General features: G+C 47.7%; 1 protein-coding gene across 1 annotated transcript in view; it reads left to right on the top strand.

The window, feature by feature from the left end:
• Window positions 1-19,538, top strand: part of LOC306925219 (rap guanine nucleotide exchange factor 5-like) — an 83,333-nt gene that overhangs the window by 7,234 nt on the left and 56,561 nt on the right. The window contains exons 2-3 of the mRNA XM_079503920.1: window positions 12,735-12,940; window positions 13,907-14,025. Coding sequence (XP_079360046.1) covers window positions 12,735-12,940; window positions 13,907-14,025 — 325 coding nt within the window. The remainder of the gene's footprint in view (window positions 1-12,734; window positions 12,941-13,906; window positions 14,026-19,538) is intronic.

Genomic DNA, 19,538 nt, shown 5'->3' with positions numbered 1-19,538 from the left:
TAGCAGATCTATACAAGCTCAAAATTGTCGCATCCTGCCGCGTTTCGAGCTTGTGGATCTGCTACTTTTGATGCTTTACTGTGATGCGGTAGTGTGATCAAGTAGGGCACTAGTTTACCCAAAAAAAAGTTAAAACACGAAAAGTTAAAATATGGAGATAAGAGGTTTCTGCCGATGTCAACGATATGTGAGTAGGCCTATCTTCTTCCACCAGTGACTAAATAAATACATCTTGGTGGAAGCATGCTGGTCACCATACCTGTATATAGCAGCTTCAGATGGAAGAGGGAGAGGAAGCCATGACAGTTACATAATCCCTCCTAATCTCTAATAATATTTACATTTACCACACAATGCTCTGCACCATGCATGACAACAGAGACAGAATATTACCTCAGAAATAGTTAGCTTTTTATTGATATTATGGTAATATACTGTATTATGGTATATATTGCAATAACAATCACTGGATTCAGATGGTCTGGTATCACTGGAATAAACATTAACATGGCTAACGCAGGTCTGTGCATTCTCATATTTCTGCTATAAGCTTGTCAGAAATGTAAACAGCACATGGTAGGCCTACAACACTTTGCCTGCCGAAGACGTCTTTTTTAGTTGAAAAACACTCTGAATCCTGACAGTCAAAGTGCGGTAGAGACAATTAGGCGAACAGGATAACCCAAACAAGGTACTGCATGGGGACTTGTTTCCATTGTGGTCCTATGTATTCAATTCATGAACATAGGATGTAAATTGTACACAATAATACATGTCATCAAAAAATACAAACACTATATTTATGTACAAAGGAGAAAAATGGCGGCAGTGAATGACACCTCCTTTCGATGGGACATTTACCTCCACTTGTTTTTTTGTTTTGTTTTTTTACGGGTAGCCCCATTCGGGACCCTTAAACAATTAAGGGTCCCTAAAGGGGCTATATGCTGTCGGGCAGAAACCAAATATGTCCACGTGTTTTTAAAACTTGAGTCTGAGTGTACCCGCGGACCCCCGCACAGACCCCCGCACAGACCCCCGCAGACCGAAAAGTGTTTTTCCGTGGGCTTGTAGATCTGCGCTTTTCGGCTAAAAACAGTCATTGCTCCGGAACGTTGAGTTGCCGGAACGGAGGGGGGACTGGTACCGTCTGGTATCCAGGAAAGGAGGTCGTACAAACGGGTCCGAGAGGGGTGCGTGCCTCCTCGTCCTCGGTCCACCCTGGAGGTTCTGCTGGAAATTAATAGTGAGTGACCCGCCTGTAACTGCACTGTATACAGTACTATACTTGGTTTGAATAAATTAACACAGTACATTTTACTGGGTCCAAATTGAAACGAAATGAGGTTTTATTCATTCTGATCTGTTTTGAAAAATAGAAATATAGGTCTCCTGATTCTTATATAATATATGCCTCCTTCCAAAAAAAGCCTGGGACCCGCTACAGTTGAAACAACAAATACAAGCCCGGGTCACTGTTTGAGGATTCATGGATGATGATATGGCAGATAAACGCTGCAATTTGTAAATAAAATGACAAAATATGATTCGTAACGTTGTTGAAGTGGAACTCATATAATGTCCCTGGGACCCATCTAAAAGACCCTAATGGGTCCCGGGACCCATTACATTGAAAACCTATAGTTACTCACTGATCACTGATTGAAATGATGAAGTCAAACGGCATAACATAAAATAGAGCTGGAGTTAGTTGACGTAAGAGTGTTCAATAGCACTGATTAAAAGTTGAAATACGGAGATAGGAGGTTTGCGCCCGACAGCACCGATATAAAGAATGAGGGTCAGGGTAGGACGCGAAGATGACTTCTCAGTCCATAGTCGCCTCCACGGCTGCAGATACCTCAGTGAAGATGACTTCTCATTCCATAGTCGCCTCCACGGCTGCAGATACCTCAGTGAAGATGACTTCTCATTCCATAGTCGCCTCCACGGCTGCAGATACCTCAGTAAAGATGACTTCTCATTCCATAGTCGCCTCCGCGGCTGCAGATACCTCAGTGATTCACCAATCACAATTCAATGCATTTCCAGTAGCCTATAGCTGTGGACCAGAACATGGGTAATTGCATCCGTTGTGAATGTACATCACCTATACAGAGTAAATGTGTCCTCGTGAATCACTTCTTATTTTAGGCTACACAGCTCTGCTCTGCATCGCGCTGCACAACTGAGTGGATGAATGAATGAATGTATATGTGGCTGCAGGCTATCGCATGCTGTTGTGAATCATGTTTGTTTATACATGTATGCCACCAAGTGATGCAGAATTGTGTGTGTGTGTGTGTGTGTGTGTGTGTGTGTGTGTGTGTGTGTGTGTGTGTGTGTGTGTGTGTGTGTGTGTGTGTGTGTGTGTGTGTGTGTGTGTGTGTGTGTGTGTGTGTGCGCGTGTGTGTGCGTGTGCCTGTGTTATCGTGGAAGGTAAGAATTGTGTATCCCATGGTGTGCCCAAGACGTCTGTACACGTCTTAGAAAAAAAAAAAATATCATCTTTTCTTTTCTTTTTTTTCAAAAATCGGATGGGCACCCCAGGTCACTATTTTGAAACTATTTTAACAAACTGTTAAACAGAAAATTCATTTTCAGGTCAGGATACCAATTTTATCCAATCAGGACAGAGAACTCAGTCAGGATACAGTACATACAATATATTAAACAAGTGAAATAGAAAGTGATGACACAAAGAAATGAGCAGACACAATTGGAACTGGAACACTATAAAATGAAGCTAATAAATGTGTACTCTCCTGGTCGGCTGAGATTTTGTAACCCACCTGAAAATGGATTTTCTGTTTATTAAAGATCTGAGGAGACAGGAAGACCGCTGTTGCTGAACACAACGTATCACAGGGTGAAACTTTTACCCATGACTTACCTGGTGCCACTGGTGTATTGCGGTTATTGCCACAGCTCCGAAGGCCTCTCGGCCAATCACGATGTGCAATAGATGTTGCATAATGTGTAATATGGGGGGTCAAGTACTGATGTTCTCTCAGAAGGAATTCAGATAATTCCAAACATAGCAGTTAGTTAATGTAACATGTTATTGTTCCGGAGTCTGCCCTGACATGTACAAACACTTAGTGCATGTTTACAGTACATTCTCTGAGCTGAATCAGGAATGTCAGCAATGTGCCTCTGGAAGACAAGTGTGTGTGTGTGTCGTAACACTTGCTATTTATAACCCAAACTTGTCATCGCTGTCTGATGGAAACCTTATAGTTTCACTTTTCAGGAAATAGGAAAAAATGTGTGTTTCCAATTCAAAACAAGATGCAAGTGTTCTGTCTGTCAGCAGCATTATCTGTCATCGTAGCACAACATGGGTGCTGCTATGTTTGTCCCACACTAACATACGTGGACTGGATGTGCTCAAGAATGACGCAGGAGCACAAAAAGTACCACAAAAGTAACGAAATGGCCAGATGTATGGCCGGGTTGACAGGAAGCGGAAATGGAGGGCTCGTTTGGGGACGACCGAGAGTGCTGCACCCTGTCAGAGCTGACAGCACCCTGTCAGGGTGCTACATCACCCTCCAGTCCAGACCAGCACCCTAAAGGGTTCCGTACCGAACTTGTATGATGTGCCTTAAAGCCTCTGAGATATGCAGCCAGCCAGATGGACGGACAGATGGACGGACGGACGGACAGACAGGGTGCTTACAAGATTCCCAGAACTCCTTGGTTAATAGGGGATGGCGCCCCAGAGCCATAGAGTAAGACAGAGTTATGACAACTCCGTTCACTTCATGGGGCCAGGCTCTTCTACATAGACTTCTATTGGGACTGGTTTGTCCCTTTAAAAGGGACAACCGGAAGTTTACGGAATGCATTGGAGTCTATGGGCTCGCGAGACTACATGAACCACGTGGCCAGGCTGTTTTCTGCCCCCTCAATGTCGTAACTCTGTCTTACTCTATGGCTCTGAGGCCCCTTAGAGGCCCCTGATTTATGATGTTTGATAAATAGTGCCTGTTATGATGTTATTTCTTAAGCGTCTTAAGCGTCTCTTTGGGCATGCATATATTATAGGCAAATATGAAAATAATAGAGAAAAAAATATAAAAAATACAAATGTTCCAAAAATAGTGAAAATAGCAGATCTACAAGCTTAGCTCACAACACAATACAATGTGACATGTGATCTTCAGTATGTTTTGCTATCAAACAAAAAAAGGTGCTTATTATAAGTGGTTCATATAGGCTGTTAACCATAACTAACAATTAATATAATGTTAGTTGTGCTAGGCCTACATTCAAAGTGGTTTGCCTGGATACAGTCAAATACTGTATCTGGGATCGGCTGCACAGTTGCATTTAGCACCATACAGAGAACTAAAACCATATAGTGTTTAGCCGTTAATTGTAGCTGCACTGTTACACTGTCCATATTGACAAGTTACACCACCTAAAACCACAGCGTTTATAGCCGCTGTAGCTGCACAGCTGTTACATTGATGGCACCATGCAGAGGACTAAAACGATACCATTTAGCCTTTTACTGTGCTGTAGTTGCACAGAGGTTTGCATGTGCACGTTGGCAGTCCTGCCATGGTAACAGCATGTCTCCGGTCACCTCCAGGCTGCATCCGAGAGGTTACAGCGACTGTAAGAACAGAACAGCGTGTCCCTCGTTAGAAGCAGCCAGCAGGCTCCATTGTGTTTTTTTGGAGAGGGACAGCAGCTGACCACATGGGGTCGCAACCAGCTACACGGGCGGGGTCAATAATTAATTGGCAGGAAAAGGGTGTATTGTCGGTGTCTGGCAGAAAGCTTGTACAGTATCTCCATATATTTCAACTTTCAACGATTTCCCCTTGCTATAGGGTGCAAAAATCCCACCTTTATAATGCATTATGAGGGCATTCATAGTGCTGGCACGGTTCAATAGTTACTTTGGCCAAATATTTACAAGCTCATTCATCAGCAGCATCACATGTGCTGCAGTGCAGAATGTGAAAGAACTTTCATATCAGCAATTACGGTATTCACCCAGTGCTGAAATGGAGGATGTAAGAACACACTTTTGTTGGTTACAGAGAGGGTAAATGTGAAGTTTTGGTCCAAAGTCTGAGTTTGAGGGGGCTCCCGACGGCCGGCCGGCGCTTCCTCTCCCATCACTGACGGGACCACTCTCCATGGTTTGGATAAAACGCACGATGTTCGGAGGTCTTTGCTGATTATCCATTGATCTACATATATGGGAACATTGGCGCTTTCTAGAGCAAGGATGGCTTAATTTTAGCTCGCTAGTATTGATGCTATTTATTTAGCATCCAAGATGGCCGCCAAAACAGGATGTGAATCCAGCGTGTGTTACACTACAAACGGATCGGCAGTCTGCGGTTGGCTCTGCGTCCACCAGGTGGCAGCAGATGGGTTAAGTAAACTGACGTACATATGGATGCATCTATAATAATGCATAATTCATCATAACGCTTCATAGGGGCTAAGTAAAGTGTGATGCATTTGCATGCATTTAAAATAATCTATGCTGCATTTAAGTGATTATTATGGAGCTGTTGCCCCCGCGACCCGACTACGGATAATGGTTGAAGATGGATGGATGGATGGATATATAGCTGAAATAGCTGCTCTACTTGTAAGCCTGTAGATCTGCTATTTCTGCTATTTTTTGAAAATGTGTGAAAATGTATGAAAATTCTTCACCATTATTGTGATTAGGCGATTATGTAATATATTTTTTTGGCGATTAAATTACATAACCATGTCCCATACTTGTTCCATCTGGGCAAAATGTAAGAGCTGGAAGTGGATGTGTTGTTTTCTGGTGGAGCAGGATGCTCAGTGACGCACCCCGCCCCGCTCTGGGAAGTTCTCTGTTTTTCCTGGGTTTCCTCCGACCCCTCCCCTGACCTCAGGTCAAAGTTCATGTGACACGATAATACAGACTGCTATTATCAGCCAGCCACGCCTTCAAGTATGTCAGCGTGCTGTGTGCGTGTGTGTGTGTGTGTGTGTGTGTGCATGTGCGTGTGGTGTGTGCATGTGCGTGCGTGTGTGCGTGCATGTTTGCATGCGACATGGCTGTGTGTGTGTGTGTGGGAGATGCTAATGAAATGCAGCCATTTGCAATAATATGGCCTGCTGGCCCTTTGTTGATGCAGTACTGTCTGTACCACTTTCACGTGTGCTCACACACACACATGAACAAAGAAACACGCACACACGCACGCACGCAGTACAGCATGTACAACATTACACACACAGTGTATTGATTTGCCCAGCATGGAGTTTGTCTGGGAATGGACTACCTGCTGATGACTGACAAGTTAGACTTATTATTGATCTGGTGCTCAGCTCTGAAAAATGAATGAGCGTTTCTCCTGTAATGACTGTAGGACTTTGAAGTCACATGATACTGGCGTCGCAGAGCGACGCGTTGTGAGTTTGTAGATCTGCTATTTTCACCGTGCAAAGAAACATAAAATGACTTGACTTTTAGTTCTACTGGATCTCTTCTCCACTAGTCCACTCCCTAACATTTTAAAGTAGTTTGTAATTTGTTGACGGAATTGTCAGTATATTTAGTCTTTGTTTTATAGTCACCATAGCGTAGTTTTTATTTAGTTTTCGTCCGTGAAAACAGTTGTTGACAAACATTTTTCGTCATAGTTTTAGTCGACAAAATCAAGACTACAGTGACATCTTGGCAGAGCTGCTGCAATGGTGTGGAGCCCTGAACGGATCCTAATGACGTCTTTACTTGCATCATCCATGCTGCCCTTGTCCCCCCCTATCCCCCCCTACCCCCCCTCCCTTCCTCCAGCCATCCGTCAGCCCAACCAACCACATCTTCCCTGCATGCAATTAGCCAGCCAGGCAGGCAGGCTGGAAGTGGCTGCATTTTTTTTCCTGCTCTAATTGTGATCGCAATCCGAGGCATCCAGGGACCCTGGGCCTTGCAGGACTTCCTGGCACGAGTACATACTAGTGCGCTGTTCTGGGATCTGTTTACGTGTGTGCTGCTCGCGTGCGTGCGTGCGTGCGTGCGTGCGTGCGTGCGTGCGTGCGTGCGTGTGTGCGTGTGCGTGTGCGTGTGTGTGTGTGTGTGTGTGTGTGTGTGTGTGTGTGTGTGTGCAGACCACATTCTTCCCAGTCTCCCGCTGTGCGTGGCTGACATAGCAGACATGTTTCTCCTGCAAACAGAAGAGAACCTTTAATGGGAATGACAATGAGTTTGAATCTCCTCACTGACATTAAAGGGGAATGCCACTCATTTTCACCATTTTACTGTTATTAATATACCTTAGAGTTGTTGTGTGGGAATAATAAAAAGTCCCCCCATTCTGTGTTGCCTAGAACTGGATCTCTGAAAAAACCCATCTCAGTGACATCACAAAGATGTACTTCATAATGTTACTGATTTTTGAGTGGTGTAAACCACTCCTACGACTGGCTTTGTTAGTTTACGTGTCTGTCTTTTACCAAAAATTTGCATTGTTGCTACGGTCACCCAGTTCACACGGGTGTGATTTCATTACGTCAGACATTACGTCAGACCACAGCTGATCAGTCTATATAAGACCTTACACCACTCAGTTCACACGGGTGTGATTTTTTTTCAGACCTCCAGTTCTAGGCAACACAGAATGGGGGGACCTTTTATTATTTCCACATAACAACTCTAAGGTATATTAATGACATAGTAAAATGTTGAAAATGAGTGGTATAGACGCCTTAACAGACGACGTCACACTGATAAGCAACAGCATGCGTGCGCATAAAGGCAGCAGAAGAACACCACCTCTCATAAGATGCAATGGAAAAGTTCTAACTGCACTCACGTGTAAAAAATGCCCCATCAAACTTTCAGATGCTGTTTTTCTCCCAGTGTGGAGGAAGAATGATTACGATTTTTATTGTGATCTCTCGCCCTTGAAATATATAATCCCTGGTTTCTGTTGTGTTTGAACAATAATAGCAATTCAAAGCAGTTGTCCTCAAAACCACACCTCCAGTCGCTGTCATAAGAACGGGAGTTGCTCTCATTATCACGGCAGCAGAGCCTATTTGTGCACGGCTGCACGCGCACCTGCAGTCCATCAAGTATAATTTATGCTTCGTCCCGTGATGGTGTCGCGCACGTAGACCTCTAAACTCACAACAGTCACATCCGCGATGCGATGTGATCTTGTATATCAGCTGTTCTCTGTGCGCAATACTGTTGCACTTTGAAGTATAAATGTCTCCTAGGGTGCATCTCACTAGCCAACTCACAAGAGGAGGTTGAATGGACTGAAACCAGCGCTCCCTAAAACAACAGGTTTGGAGATCTGTTGGGAATTGATTACATGAAACAGTCACCCGTGCGTTTGTAAACAAATAATTGGTCTATTCCCCTTTAAGCAGCGCTGCGTGAAATCATGCTCTCTCTCCCCTGCACACACACACACACACACACACACACACACACACACACACACACACACACACACACACACACACACACACACACACCATCATCTTCACTCATATCCGAGTATGTATGTCCTCCTTCTTGGTCCTTGTGGGTCCTCACCTCAGGTGTGAAACTGAATGAAGGTCGATTCTGGACCAAATTACTCTGGTGCAGTGTGGACAGGAGAATGTACAGTAGTGGTGCGTTTGGGTTGGACCTGTTTATCTCTCCTTTCTGAGTCTGTGCTGGTCCTGTGCAGCATGGCGGAGGTCATCATCATACTGTGCAGCAACACCCTCATGGACAAGCTTTCTCCAGGTCGTCCTGTCTGTCGCCATGTCTTCCCAAGCTTTCTCCAGGTCGTCCTGTCTGTCGCCATGTCTTCCAAGCTTTCTCCAGGTCGTCCTGTCTGTCGCCATGTCTTCCAAGCTTTCTCCAGGTCGTCCTGTCTGTCGCCATGTCTTCCCAAGCTTTCTCCAGGTCGTCCTGTCTGTCGCCATGTCTTCCAAGCTTTCTCCAGGTCGTCCTGTCTGTCGCCATGTCTTCCAAGCTTTCTCCAGGTCGTCCTGTCTGTCGCCATGTCTTCCAAGCTTTCTCCAGGTCGTCCTGTCTGTCGCCATGTCTTCCCAAGCTTTCTCCAGGTCGTCCTGTCTGTTGCCATGTCTTCCCAAGCTTTCTCCAGGTCGTCCTGTCTGTCGCCATGTCTTCCAAGCTTTCTCCAGGTCGTCCTGTCTGTCGCCATGTCTTCCCAAGCTTTCTCCAGGTCGTCCTGTCTGTCGCCATGTCTTCCAAGCTTTCTCCAGGTCGTCCTGTCTGTCGCCATGTCTTCCCAAGCTTTCTCCAGGTCGTCCTGTCTGTCGCCATGTCTTCCCAAGCTTTCTCCAGGTCGTCCTGTCTGTCGCCATGTCTTCCCAAGCTTTCTCCAGGTCGTCCTGTCTGTCGCCATGTCTTCCCAAGCTTTCTCCAGGTCGTCCTGTCTGTCGCCATGTCTTCCCAAGCTTTCTCCAGGTCGTCCTGTCTGTCGCCATGTCTTCCCAAGCTTTCTCCAGGTCGTCCTGTCTGTCGCCATGTCTTCCCAAGCTTTCTCCAGGTCGTCCTGTCTGTCGCCATGTCTTCCAAGCTTTTAGGTCAATGTGGCACTTTTATAGGTTTGTTGTCCTTATACCTCTTCTTTTGTCCTCCCGGGCCGTTTCCCTCTAACAGGCTGGGAATACGCAGGACTTGTTTTTGGAAGCGAGAGTCAGGCATGCGAATAACATGGTCGGTCCATCTGAGTTGGTTTTGGGCAATGGTGGCAGTGATGGTGAGAACGTCAGCCTCCTCCAGGACGCTGGTGTTAGTGCACCGATCCTCTCAGCTAATCCTGAGGATCTTCCGGAGACACCTCTGATGGCACGTCTCAAGTGCCAGTGCCTGCTATGTGGTCCAGGCTTCTGACCCATACAGAACGGTGGGGAGAACCACAGCTTTATACACCAAGATTTTGGTCTTTGGTTGGAGGTCGCTGTTCTCAAAGACTCTCTTCCTTAGCCTTGGGAAAGACCCACTGGCACAATTGAGGCGATGGTGTATTTTATCATCGATGACAGCTTTTGAGGTTAGAAGACTGCCGAGGTATGTTAAGTGCTCCACATTTTCCAGTTTGATGTTGCAGATGAAGATGTTTGGGGTAAGACAGGCGTACTGCTGTCCGGTGGTGGCTGTGTTTGTGTGTGTGTGTGTGTGTGGGGGGGGGGGGGGGGGGTGGGGGGGGGGGGGGATGCTGCACCTAATGAAACACACGAAAATGTATACACTCATCATTACATAGCTACAGCTTCACGTATGCATATGCACGTGCGCACACATTCGTAGAGTGGGAAAAGGATAGACTCCTGGGGGACTAGAGCTTAACCACTTAAAGGCAGGGTAAGTGATTTCAATAGCTTTAACATTTTAGGAAAAACTTTTTGTTTTAACCAAAAAATATCACTTACCCTGCCTTTAAACCCCAGCATCTGAATTCTGGGTAAAAACCCCCGCAGAAAATAGATTGACTATAGCGCAATGCATTGTGACCTTTATTCAGCCATTTTTCAGCCAAGATATTATTTTAATGTATATGTGAAAACAGAAAAGTCACTAGTATAGAGGCCTGGGGGACTCTGTATAGGTTTAAGTGGTTGAGTTGGTGTACACTCACTGGCTTCCATTGTGGATTATATTGAGGATGATATTGAGGATGTTACTCAAGCACTTCTCAAGTCATTAACCAAACCAAAGCCTTTAACCAGATGGGGGAGCTGAGTGGAGCATCAGTAGCATCTTTAGGGCCTGACTCCGGGGGGGAAATAGAAACATTATAATTATTATGCCTGTACGGTTTCCAGAAGGCATGTAACGATATATCGTAAATCGATTAAAATTCAAACTGGTGATAATTTTTATAAAATCATGAGAGAATTGTTAAAAGAGTCATTTGTCGAGTCAAGTCATTTGCTACTGTATTGAAAAGAGGATAAGATGAGAAAATTAAAAGAGAAAGACAATACTGGACTTTAAGTTGAGTGAATCGTAACATAGCTATACTGATCCAGTCTTTATAGTTTAGCATCAAAGCATCAGCTGGATTCATGACATTAAACCGTACACATTATGAGGAGAGGGAGGCGGCGAATGAGAGCAAGCAAATGGTTGGTATTACAGCATTTAGAGAGGTGAGGGAATCCCTGACCCTATACTGTATGATCTGATGGAACATAGTGGATACAAGAGGAGCCTCACGACGCACGCACGATATGATGAACATATCGCTGCCTGTTGTCGTGCAGAAACTTCTTATTGTTAGTGGTCTATTATATTCATAACTGATCTCCATCTATTGTAATAAACTGTTCCAGACAACCTTCTCTCCTGTGACTAATAATAATAATAATCATAATCTCCCTCTCAGCGTTTCCATTGTCTGTCGCGCTAAAGACCATAATGTAGCCTTATGTTTATGTACGTATTTATTTATTTTCCAACTCCTTAAAAACTCCGGTTTTAAAGGAATAGTTCAACCAAAATACTTATTTTCTATCAATTACACACCCCATGAAGCCTTGAATTCATGAAGATTGTGTTTGTTTTGTCGCATTCCAAGGCCAATATTTTGATGACCGGGTCAGTATAGGAGAGTCTCCTACTGGAGAGTCTCCTACTGGAGAGTCTCCTATACTGACTGATGACCGGGTCATCGGTCAGTATAGGAGACTACTGGAGACTCTCCTACCGCATGTCATCACAGAACAACAAAAACAATCCCATGAATTCAAGGCTTCGTGATGTGTTTAATTGATAGGAAATAAGTCATTGTTTGGGTGAACTGCTCCTTTAACATGAAATGAAACAATGAAACGGACTTGAAAACAAACCAAACAAAGGACCGCAAACAGAGACTGAAATCAGAAGCGTGCAGCCATGCATTGGAAAACCAAAGGTCATCTTATAAAAAGCTATATCGTCGTTGTCGGGCAGAATCCTCTTATCTCCATATTTTATCTTGTTGTGTGTTTTTTTCGTAACTGAACCTCTACTTGATCCTATTACATCACCATATGAAAGTAGCAGCTCCACATGAAGCTCAAGACTCGTTTCAAGCTTGTAGTTCTATTACTTTTGCTACTTTTGAATATGAATCCTGAAACGTAAGCAGTTTTCTTTTGTCCATAATGAGGTTTCCACCCGACCGAGACGACCATAAGACACCGGTACTGTATGTAGGTACCAAATAAATTAATGCTCTCAAGGCAGAGATTGTTTAATTAAAATATGTATGAGGGGATTTTTTCTTTTTATGTTAATCCGTGGAATGGGCGTCTGTGATAAAGGGATGAATAATGATGCGCGCATAACGCCCTTTCATTTTACACTGGCTGCACCGCGGCCACTGATGGACGCATTGTGATGGAAATCACAATGCCCTGGTGGGGGTGGGTGGGGGGCGAGAGTCAAGGAAAACCTTGTAACTCCGTATTACAGCTTTTTATGTTAATTGTTCTTTCTTTTTACTTTGATCACCCCTGCTTCGCCGTACAAAAGCAAAATCTGCTATCTTAGCTATTTTTGACAAATTTCGAAAGTACTAACAAGACCACTATTGACTATTATTGCATTGGATATTGTTGAGGTTCTTTTGTCCATTTCCTGAAAAGTAACAGTTTTAGAGATACAGTAGCCTACTAGGTTTCCACCCGACATGTAAGAGGGGAATCTCCTTGGTGATAACACCCCCCCCCCCCCCCCCCCCTCTCTCTCTCTCTCTCTCTCTCAGGGTGACGAGGCAGCAGTGCGCGTGTGTTTAAAGGAGAGGGGAGGACGGGATGTGTTGGTTCTCCGGAGAGTGTCGTCAGAGCGGCGGCCGGCCCCCCCATCCTCAGAACGTCGGCTGAACCCCTCCTCAATAACGAGAGGAGGAGGAGGAGGAGGAGGAGGAGGAGGAGGAGGAGGAGGAGGAATAGCGGACGACAGGCAGAGGAGGTAAGCCTTTCAACACCCCCCTCCCTCCTTCTGTCCTCTCTCTCTCTCTCTCTCTCTCTCTCTCGCTCTCTCACTCGCTCGCTCACATCATTCTCCTCTCTCGTCTCAGGCTTTGCACACTCACTCAATCACTCCCAGTAGATGCTTACATCACAGCTCCCCGCACGCACGCACGCACGCACGCACGCACGCACGCACGCACGCACGCACGCACGCACGCACGCACGCACGCACACACACACACACACACACTGACTCCACACAGAACAAGTAAGTCAGACTAGGCATCGTGCAGCAGCACAGAGCTGCTCTTTCTCTCTCGCTGTGCATCCTGGACCTGGAGGACAGTTTAAACCCACCAGGCTGAAGGGGTTTTGGGTCTGGGGGCTTTGGGGTGACAGTGTGTGTGTGTGTGATGTGTTAGTGGACTCTGGGTTGGGGGGTCTGGGGGGCAGCAGGGTTAGTTAGGGGTGGGGGGAGTGTGGACGTTTAAACGCACGCAGGTGGTCGGACGGACGGACGGATGGGTAACCTTAACTGCGCGGCAGCCCCCGCGTGACAGCAGTAACCGTGGCAACGTCGTTGGGGGCAGCGGGGGGGTGAAACTGGGTCCGGACTGACGACCATGAGCATGATGGGATCCCACACGCAGCCGGCATTTCCTCCGGACCACCGTGGCGAGCGGGGTGGGCGCCACGCCGTCCTGGTGGAGCAAGAGGACGACGATGACGAGGAGGACGAAGGCTCCGAGGGCAGCTTCTTCTCCTCCTCTTCGTCCTCCTCCTCCTCTGAGGGGGGGGTCTCGGAGGAAACCCCCGCGGCCCCCCTGCCCACCTTCGACGTCCCCTACTTCCGCTACATCGACGACGAGGGTCCGGAGGAGGGGGACGGGGGTGAGGAGGGGTCTTCGCTGTCCTCCATGGAGGAGGACTGGTCGGGTGACGGTGGTGCCGCTGTGTCCCACAGGTTGACCCTGGTGGGCGCCGAGACCCCCGACGCCATTCTGGACCACCTGCTGAGCCACGTGGACCTGGACGCCATCGCACAGCTGCAGCTGAGTGGGACCCCCGCCGCCCAAGACTCAGGTCAGCACAACCTCTTTGATTATTGTTGACATCTGTGTGTGTGTGTGTGTGTGTGTGTGTGTGTGTGTGTGTGTGTGTGTGTGTGAGCTGGACGGTTGAAACGAAACTTTGCAGCGTCACTGAAATGATCCCAGGAGCTGCATGAATATATGTCACCACAGAAACCTATTATCTCCATTTTCTATCTGGAGTTTGATCTATACAGCTATCACACAAAAGCACCAACAGTAGCAGATCCGCAGGTTCGAAACGCGGTGCAACATTTAGATCCTTAGATCTAACTTAGATCTAACTTTTGCTGTGTTTTTAAGAAAAAAAGAATCCTGAAAAGTAACAGTTTTGGACATATGAGGTTTCCACCCAGCAGAGACAATTCTCTCTCTCTCTCTCTCTCTCTCTCTCTCTCTCTCTCTCTCTCTCTCTCTCTCTCTCTCTCTCTCTCTCTCTCTCTCTCTCTCTCTCTCTCTCTCTTTTGGTGCATTTATATAGCACCTTTATCCAAGGCACTTTACAGAGATTGTGCATTACATTCACCCATTCACACACACACCGATGGCAGCGGAAACCATGCAAGGCACCAACTAGCACATCGGGAGCAATTAGGGGTTCAGTGTCTTGCTCAAGGACACTTCGACAGTAACTCTGCGGGAGCCCGGGTTCGAACTGGCAACCTTACGGTTACCATCCAGGCACTCTACCCCTGAGCCACCGCCGCCCCTCTCTGCTGGATAGGTTTCTGGATGAGAGATAAAGATAGAGGGATGATGGTGTGTGTGTGTGTGTGTGTGTGTGTGTGTGTGTGTGTGTGTGTGTGTGTGTGTGTGTGTGTGTGTGTGCGTGCGTGTGTGTGTGGCACGTGGGGGGGGGGGGGGGGGGGGGGGAGGACAGCAGGGTGGAGGGCAGTGGGGCACGAGGTACAAAATGAGGCACGACGCGCCATAAACGGAAAGGTGGTATGCAGTGGTGGTAAAAGTATTCAGATGTTTTACTTAAGTAAAAGTATCAATACTGCAATGTAGAAATACTAAGTCCGTCATTCAATATTTGGATCCGAAGTAAACGTATTTGACATTGGAAATAGTACAGTGTGTTTGTACTTAAGTACAGTACTTCAGTAAGTGTACTTAGTTACTTTCACCACTGGTCGTAGGAAAGGTATAAGGGAAGAGAGAGAGAGAGAGAGAGAGAGAGAGAGAGAGAGAGAGAGAGAGAGAGAGAGAGAGAGAGAGAAGGGGGGGGGGAGATGGGGGAAGATACACAGAGATGTTTCTGGGAGATGGATGTAGTCACAGATGAGTGGGTCCCCCCCCACCCCACCCCACCCCACGCCCCCGGCAGCAGCCAGAGATCATTGCTCATTCCTAGGAGGAAGTGTGTGGAATTGATCTAAATGTTGTCTCTGGAGATGCGGCTGACACACAACCACCACGTGTATATTGCAGTGCACTGTCTGTCATCACCACATTTATACACACGGAGAGCATACGTACGATGATGGACCACCAAATGGACGGGTTTTGGTTCCGTCCTCCAACCAGCGACATGCAGGGCTGAATATGTCCTGACACGCCCGCACAACACACACACGTGCACACATTCACACACACACGCGTCAACAAACACATTTAGTAGAACAGCTGAGCGGAGCTCCCATTTATAGGTATTGATCCCACAGGAGGGATTCAGACACATGCAGGACACATTCACACAGAGAGATGCTGCTACAATAATAATAATAATAATAATAATAATAATAATAATAATAATAATAATAATAACAATTAAAGTGGTGTTCACAGCAGGTTGTTTCAATGGTAAGAAACTATGGCCCGTATACAAACTAGTGCCGGTGCACCCGGCAGGGAACACTTCCCATAGTTTATCCGGAGCGTGAACACGCGCCACTGCTTTTCGTGAACCTGTCTGTGTTTACAACATTTTGTCAACGGGGGGCAGCAGAGAGCCATAGTCTAGCCTACTCCAGCCTAGAAAGGACTTTCTATGGGGTCCAACACTTAAGTGTGGTTCGGGGACCCCCTGGGATCCTTGATAGGTTTCGATGTGGTCCAACACTGGTTATCAAAGTGTGGTTCGGGGACCCCCATGGGGTCCTTGATGGGTCTCGATGGGGTCCAACGCTGGTTATCAAAGTGTGGTTCGGGGACCCCCATGGGGTCCTTGATGGGTCTCGATGGGGTCCAACGCTGGTTATCAAAGTGTGGTCCGGGGACCCCTATGGTCCTTGATGGGTCTCGATGGGGTCCTTCACTGGTTATCAAAGTGTGGTTCGGGGACCCCCTGGGGTCCTTGATGGGTCTCGATGGGGTCCAACGCTGGTTATCAAAGTGTGGTTCGGGGACCCCCTGGGGTCCTTGATGGGTCTCGATGGGGTCTAACACCGGTTATCAAAGTGTGGTTCGGGGACCCCATGGGGTCCTTGATGGGTCTCGATGGGGTCCAACACCGGTTATCAAAGTGTGGTTCGGGGACCCCATGGGGTCCTTGATGGGTCTCGATGGGGTCCAACACCGGTTATCAAAGTGTGGTTCGGGGACCCCATGGGGTCCTTGATGGGTCTCGATGAGGTCCAACACTGGTTATCAAAGTGTGGTTCGGGGACCCCATGGGGTCCTTGATGGGTCTCGATGAGGTCCAACACTGGTTATCAAAGTGTGGTTCGGGGACCCCATGGGGTCCTTGATGGGTCTCGATGGGGTCCAACACTGGTTATCAAAGTGTGGTTCGGGGACCCCATGGGGTCCTTGATGGGTCTCGATGAGGTCCAACACTGGTTATCAAAGTGTGGTTCGGGGACCCCCTGGGGTCCTTGATAGGTTTCAATGAGGTCCAACACTGGTTATCAAAGTGTGGTCCGGGGACCCCCTGGGGTCCTTGATGGGTCTCGATGGGGTCCTTCACTGGTTATCAAAGTGTGGTTCGGGGACCCCTTGGGGTCCTTGATAGGTTTCGATGAGGTCCAACGCTGGTTATCAAAGTGTGGTTCGGGGACCCCATGGGGTCCTTGATGGGTCTCGATGGGGTCCAACGCTGGTTATCAAAGTGTGGTTCGGGGACCCCCATGGGGTCCTTGATGGGTCTCGATGGGGTCCAACGCTGGTTATCAAAGTGTGGTCAGGGGACCCCCTATGGTCCTTGATGGGTCTCGATGGGGTCCTTCACTGGTTATCAAAGTGTGGTTCGGGGACCCCCTGGGGTCCTTGATGGGTCTCGATGGGGTCCAACACTGGTTATCAAAGTGTGGTTCGGGGACCCCTGGGGTCCTTGATGGGTCTCGATGGGGTCCAACGCTCGTTATCAAAGTGTGGTTCGGGGACCCCATGGGGTCCTTGATGGGTCTCGATGGGGTCCAACACCGGTTATCAAAGTGTGGTTCGGGGACCCCATGGGGTCCTTGATGGGTCTCGATGGGGTCCAACACCGGTTATCAAAGTGTGGTTCGGGGACCCCATGGGGTCCTTGATGGGTCTCGATGAGGTCCAACAATGGTTATCAAAGTGTGGTTCGGGGACCCCATGGGGTCCTTGATGGGTCTCGATGGGGTCCAACACTGGTTATCAAAGTGTGGTTCGGGGACCCCATGGGGTCCTTGATGGGTCTCGATGAGGTCCAACACTGGTTATCAAAGTGTGGTTCGGGGACCCCCTGGGGTCCTTGATAGGTTTCAATGAGGTCCAACACTGGTTATCAAAGTGTGGTCCGGGGACCCCCTGGGGTCCTTGATGGGTCTCGATGGGGTCCTTCACTGGTTATCAAAGTGTGGTTCGGGGACCCCTTGGGGTCCTTCATAGGTTTCGATGAGGTCCAACACTGGTTATCAAAGTGTGGTTCGGAGACCCCATGGGGTCCTTGATGGGTCTCGATGGGGTCCAACGCTGGTTATCAAAGTGTGGTTCGGGGACCCCATGGGGTCCTTGATGGGTCTCGATGGGGTCCAACGCTGGTTATCAAAGTGTGGTTCGGGGACCCCATGGGGTCCTTGATGGGTCTCGATGGGGTCCAACGCCTCAAGCGTGAGGACCTACAGGGCTGACCTACAGGGCTGACAAGAGCCTAGTACAGCCTGATGGAGCCTATTAGAGTCCAGTACAGCCTAGTAGACCCTATTCTAGCATTTCCCAACCAGATCCAGCCTAGTATAGCCATCTAACTGTGCGTGCGTGCGTGCGTGCGTGCGTGCGTGCGTGCGTGCGTGCGTGCGTGCGTGCGTGCGTGCGTGCGTGCGTGCGTGCGTGCGTGCGTGCGAGTAAAACATAGTCTAGTTAAGTACAGCCGTACACCCTAGTCTAGTAGTCTAGCCTATTCCAGCTGGAGAAACACCAGAAAAGGCTTTGGTCAGGCTCTGCCAGTGGACCTAATTAGCCTAAGTCCCCTCACCTGCAGAATTCCCAGCCTCTGCCTCAGCCAATTGATTGCCATGGCAACCCCACACCTGCCTGGTAGTACACTTTTCACAGTCAGTTTTCACTATTCAGACACAGGCAGACAGGCAGATACAGAGATCTCCATATACATTATGAGTCCAATAAGTACAAGTGGTTCTCAAATGTTTTATTTGTAAGCACCCCCTTAACTCTGAGAGGGTACGAAAGCTCTATTAGGCTGTACGAGACATTACTGTACTATAGCCTATGTAAAACTATTGGCCGTGCACCCAAACTCATGTAAAAACTATGGCCTGTGTACACAGTGGTTCATCTCAAGCGTGAGGACCTACAGGGCTGACCTACAGGGCTGACAAGAGCCTAGTACAGCCTAATGGAGCCTATTAGAGTCCAGTACAGCCTAGTAGACCCTATTCTAGCATTTCCCAACCAGATCCAGCCTAGTATAGCCATCTAACTGTGCGTGCGTGCGTGCGTGCGTGCGTGCGTGCGTGCGTGCGTGCGTGCGTGCGTGCGTGCGTGCGTGCGTGCGTGCGTGCGTGCGTGCGAGTAAAACATAGTCTAGTTAAGTACAGCCATACACCCTAGTCTAGTAGTCTAGCCTATTCCAGCTGGAGAAACACCAGAAAAGGCTTTGGTCAGGCTCTGCCAGTGGACCTAATTAGCCTAAGTCCCCTCACCTGCAGAATTCCCAGCCTCTGCCTCAGCCAATTGATTGCCATGGCAAAACCATACCCGCCTGGTTGATTACTTAACCAGTACACTTTTCACAGTCAGTTTTCACTATTCAGACACAGGCAGACAGGCAGATACAGAGATCTCCATATACATTATGAGTCCAATAAGTACAAGTGGTTCTCAAATGTTTTATTTGTAAGCACCCCCTTAACTCTGAGAGGGTACGAAAGCTCTATTAGGCTCTACGAGACATTACTGTACTATAGCCTATGTAAAACTATTGGCCGTGCACCCAAACTCATGTAAAAACTATGGCCTGTGTACACAGTGGTTCATCTCAAGCGTGAGGACCTACAGGGCTGACCTACAGGGCTGACAAGAGCCTAGTACAGCCTAATGGAGCCTATTAGAGTCCAGTACAGCCTAGTAGAC

Source organism: Electrona antarctica, assembly GCF_951216825.1.
Source record: "Electrona antarctica genome assembly, chromosome: 6".
Taxonomy (NCBI): domain Eukaryota; kingdom Metazoa; phylum Chordata; class Actinopteri; order Myctophiformes; family Myctophidae; genus Electrona; species Electrona antarctica.
Note: the sequence above shows the minus strand (reverse complement) of the source record. Positions and strands in the feature narration are given on the sequence as shown.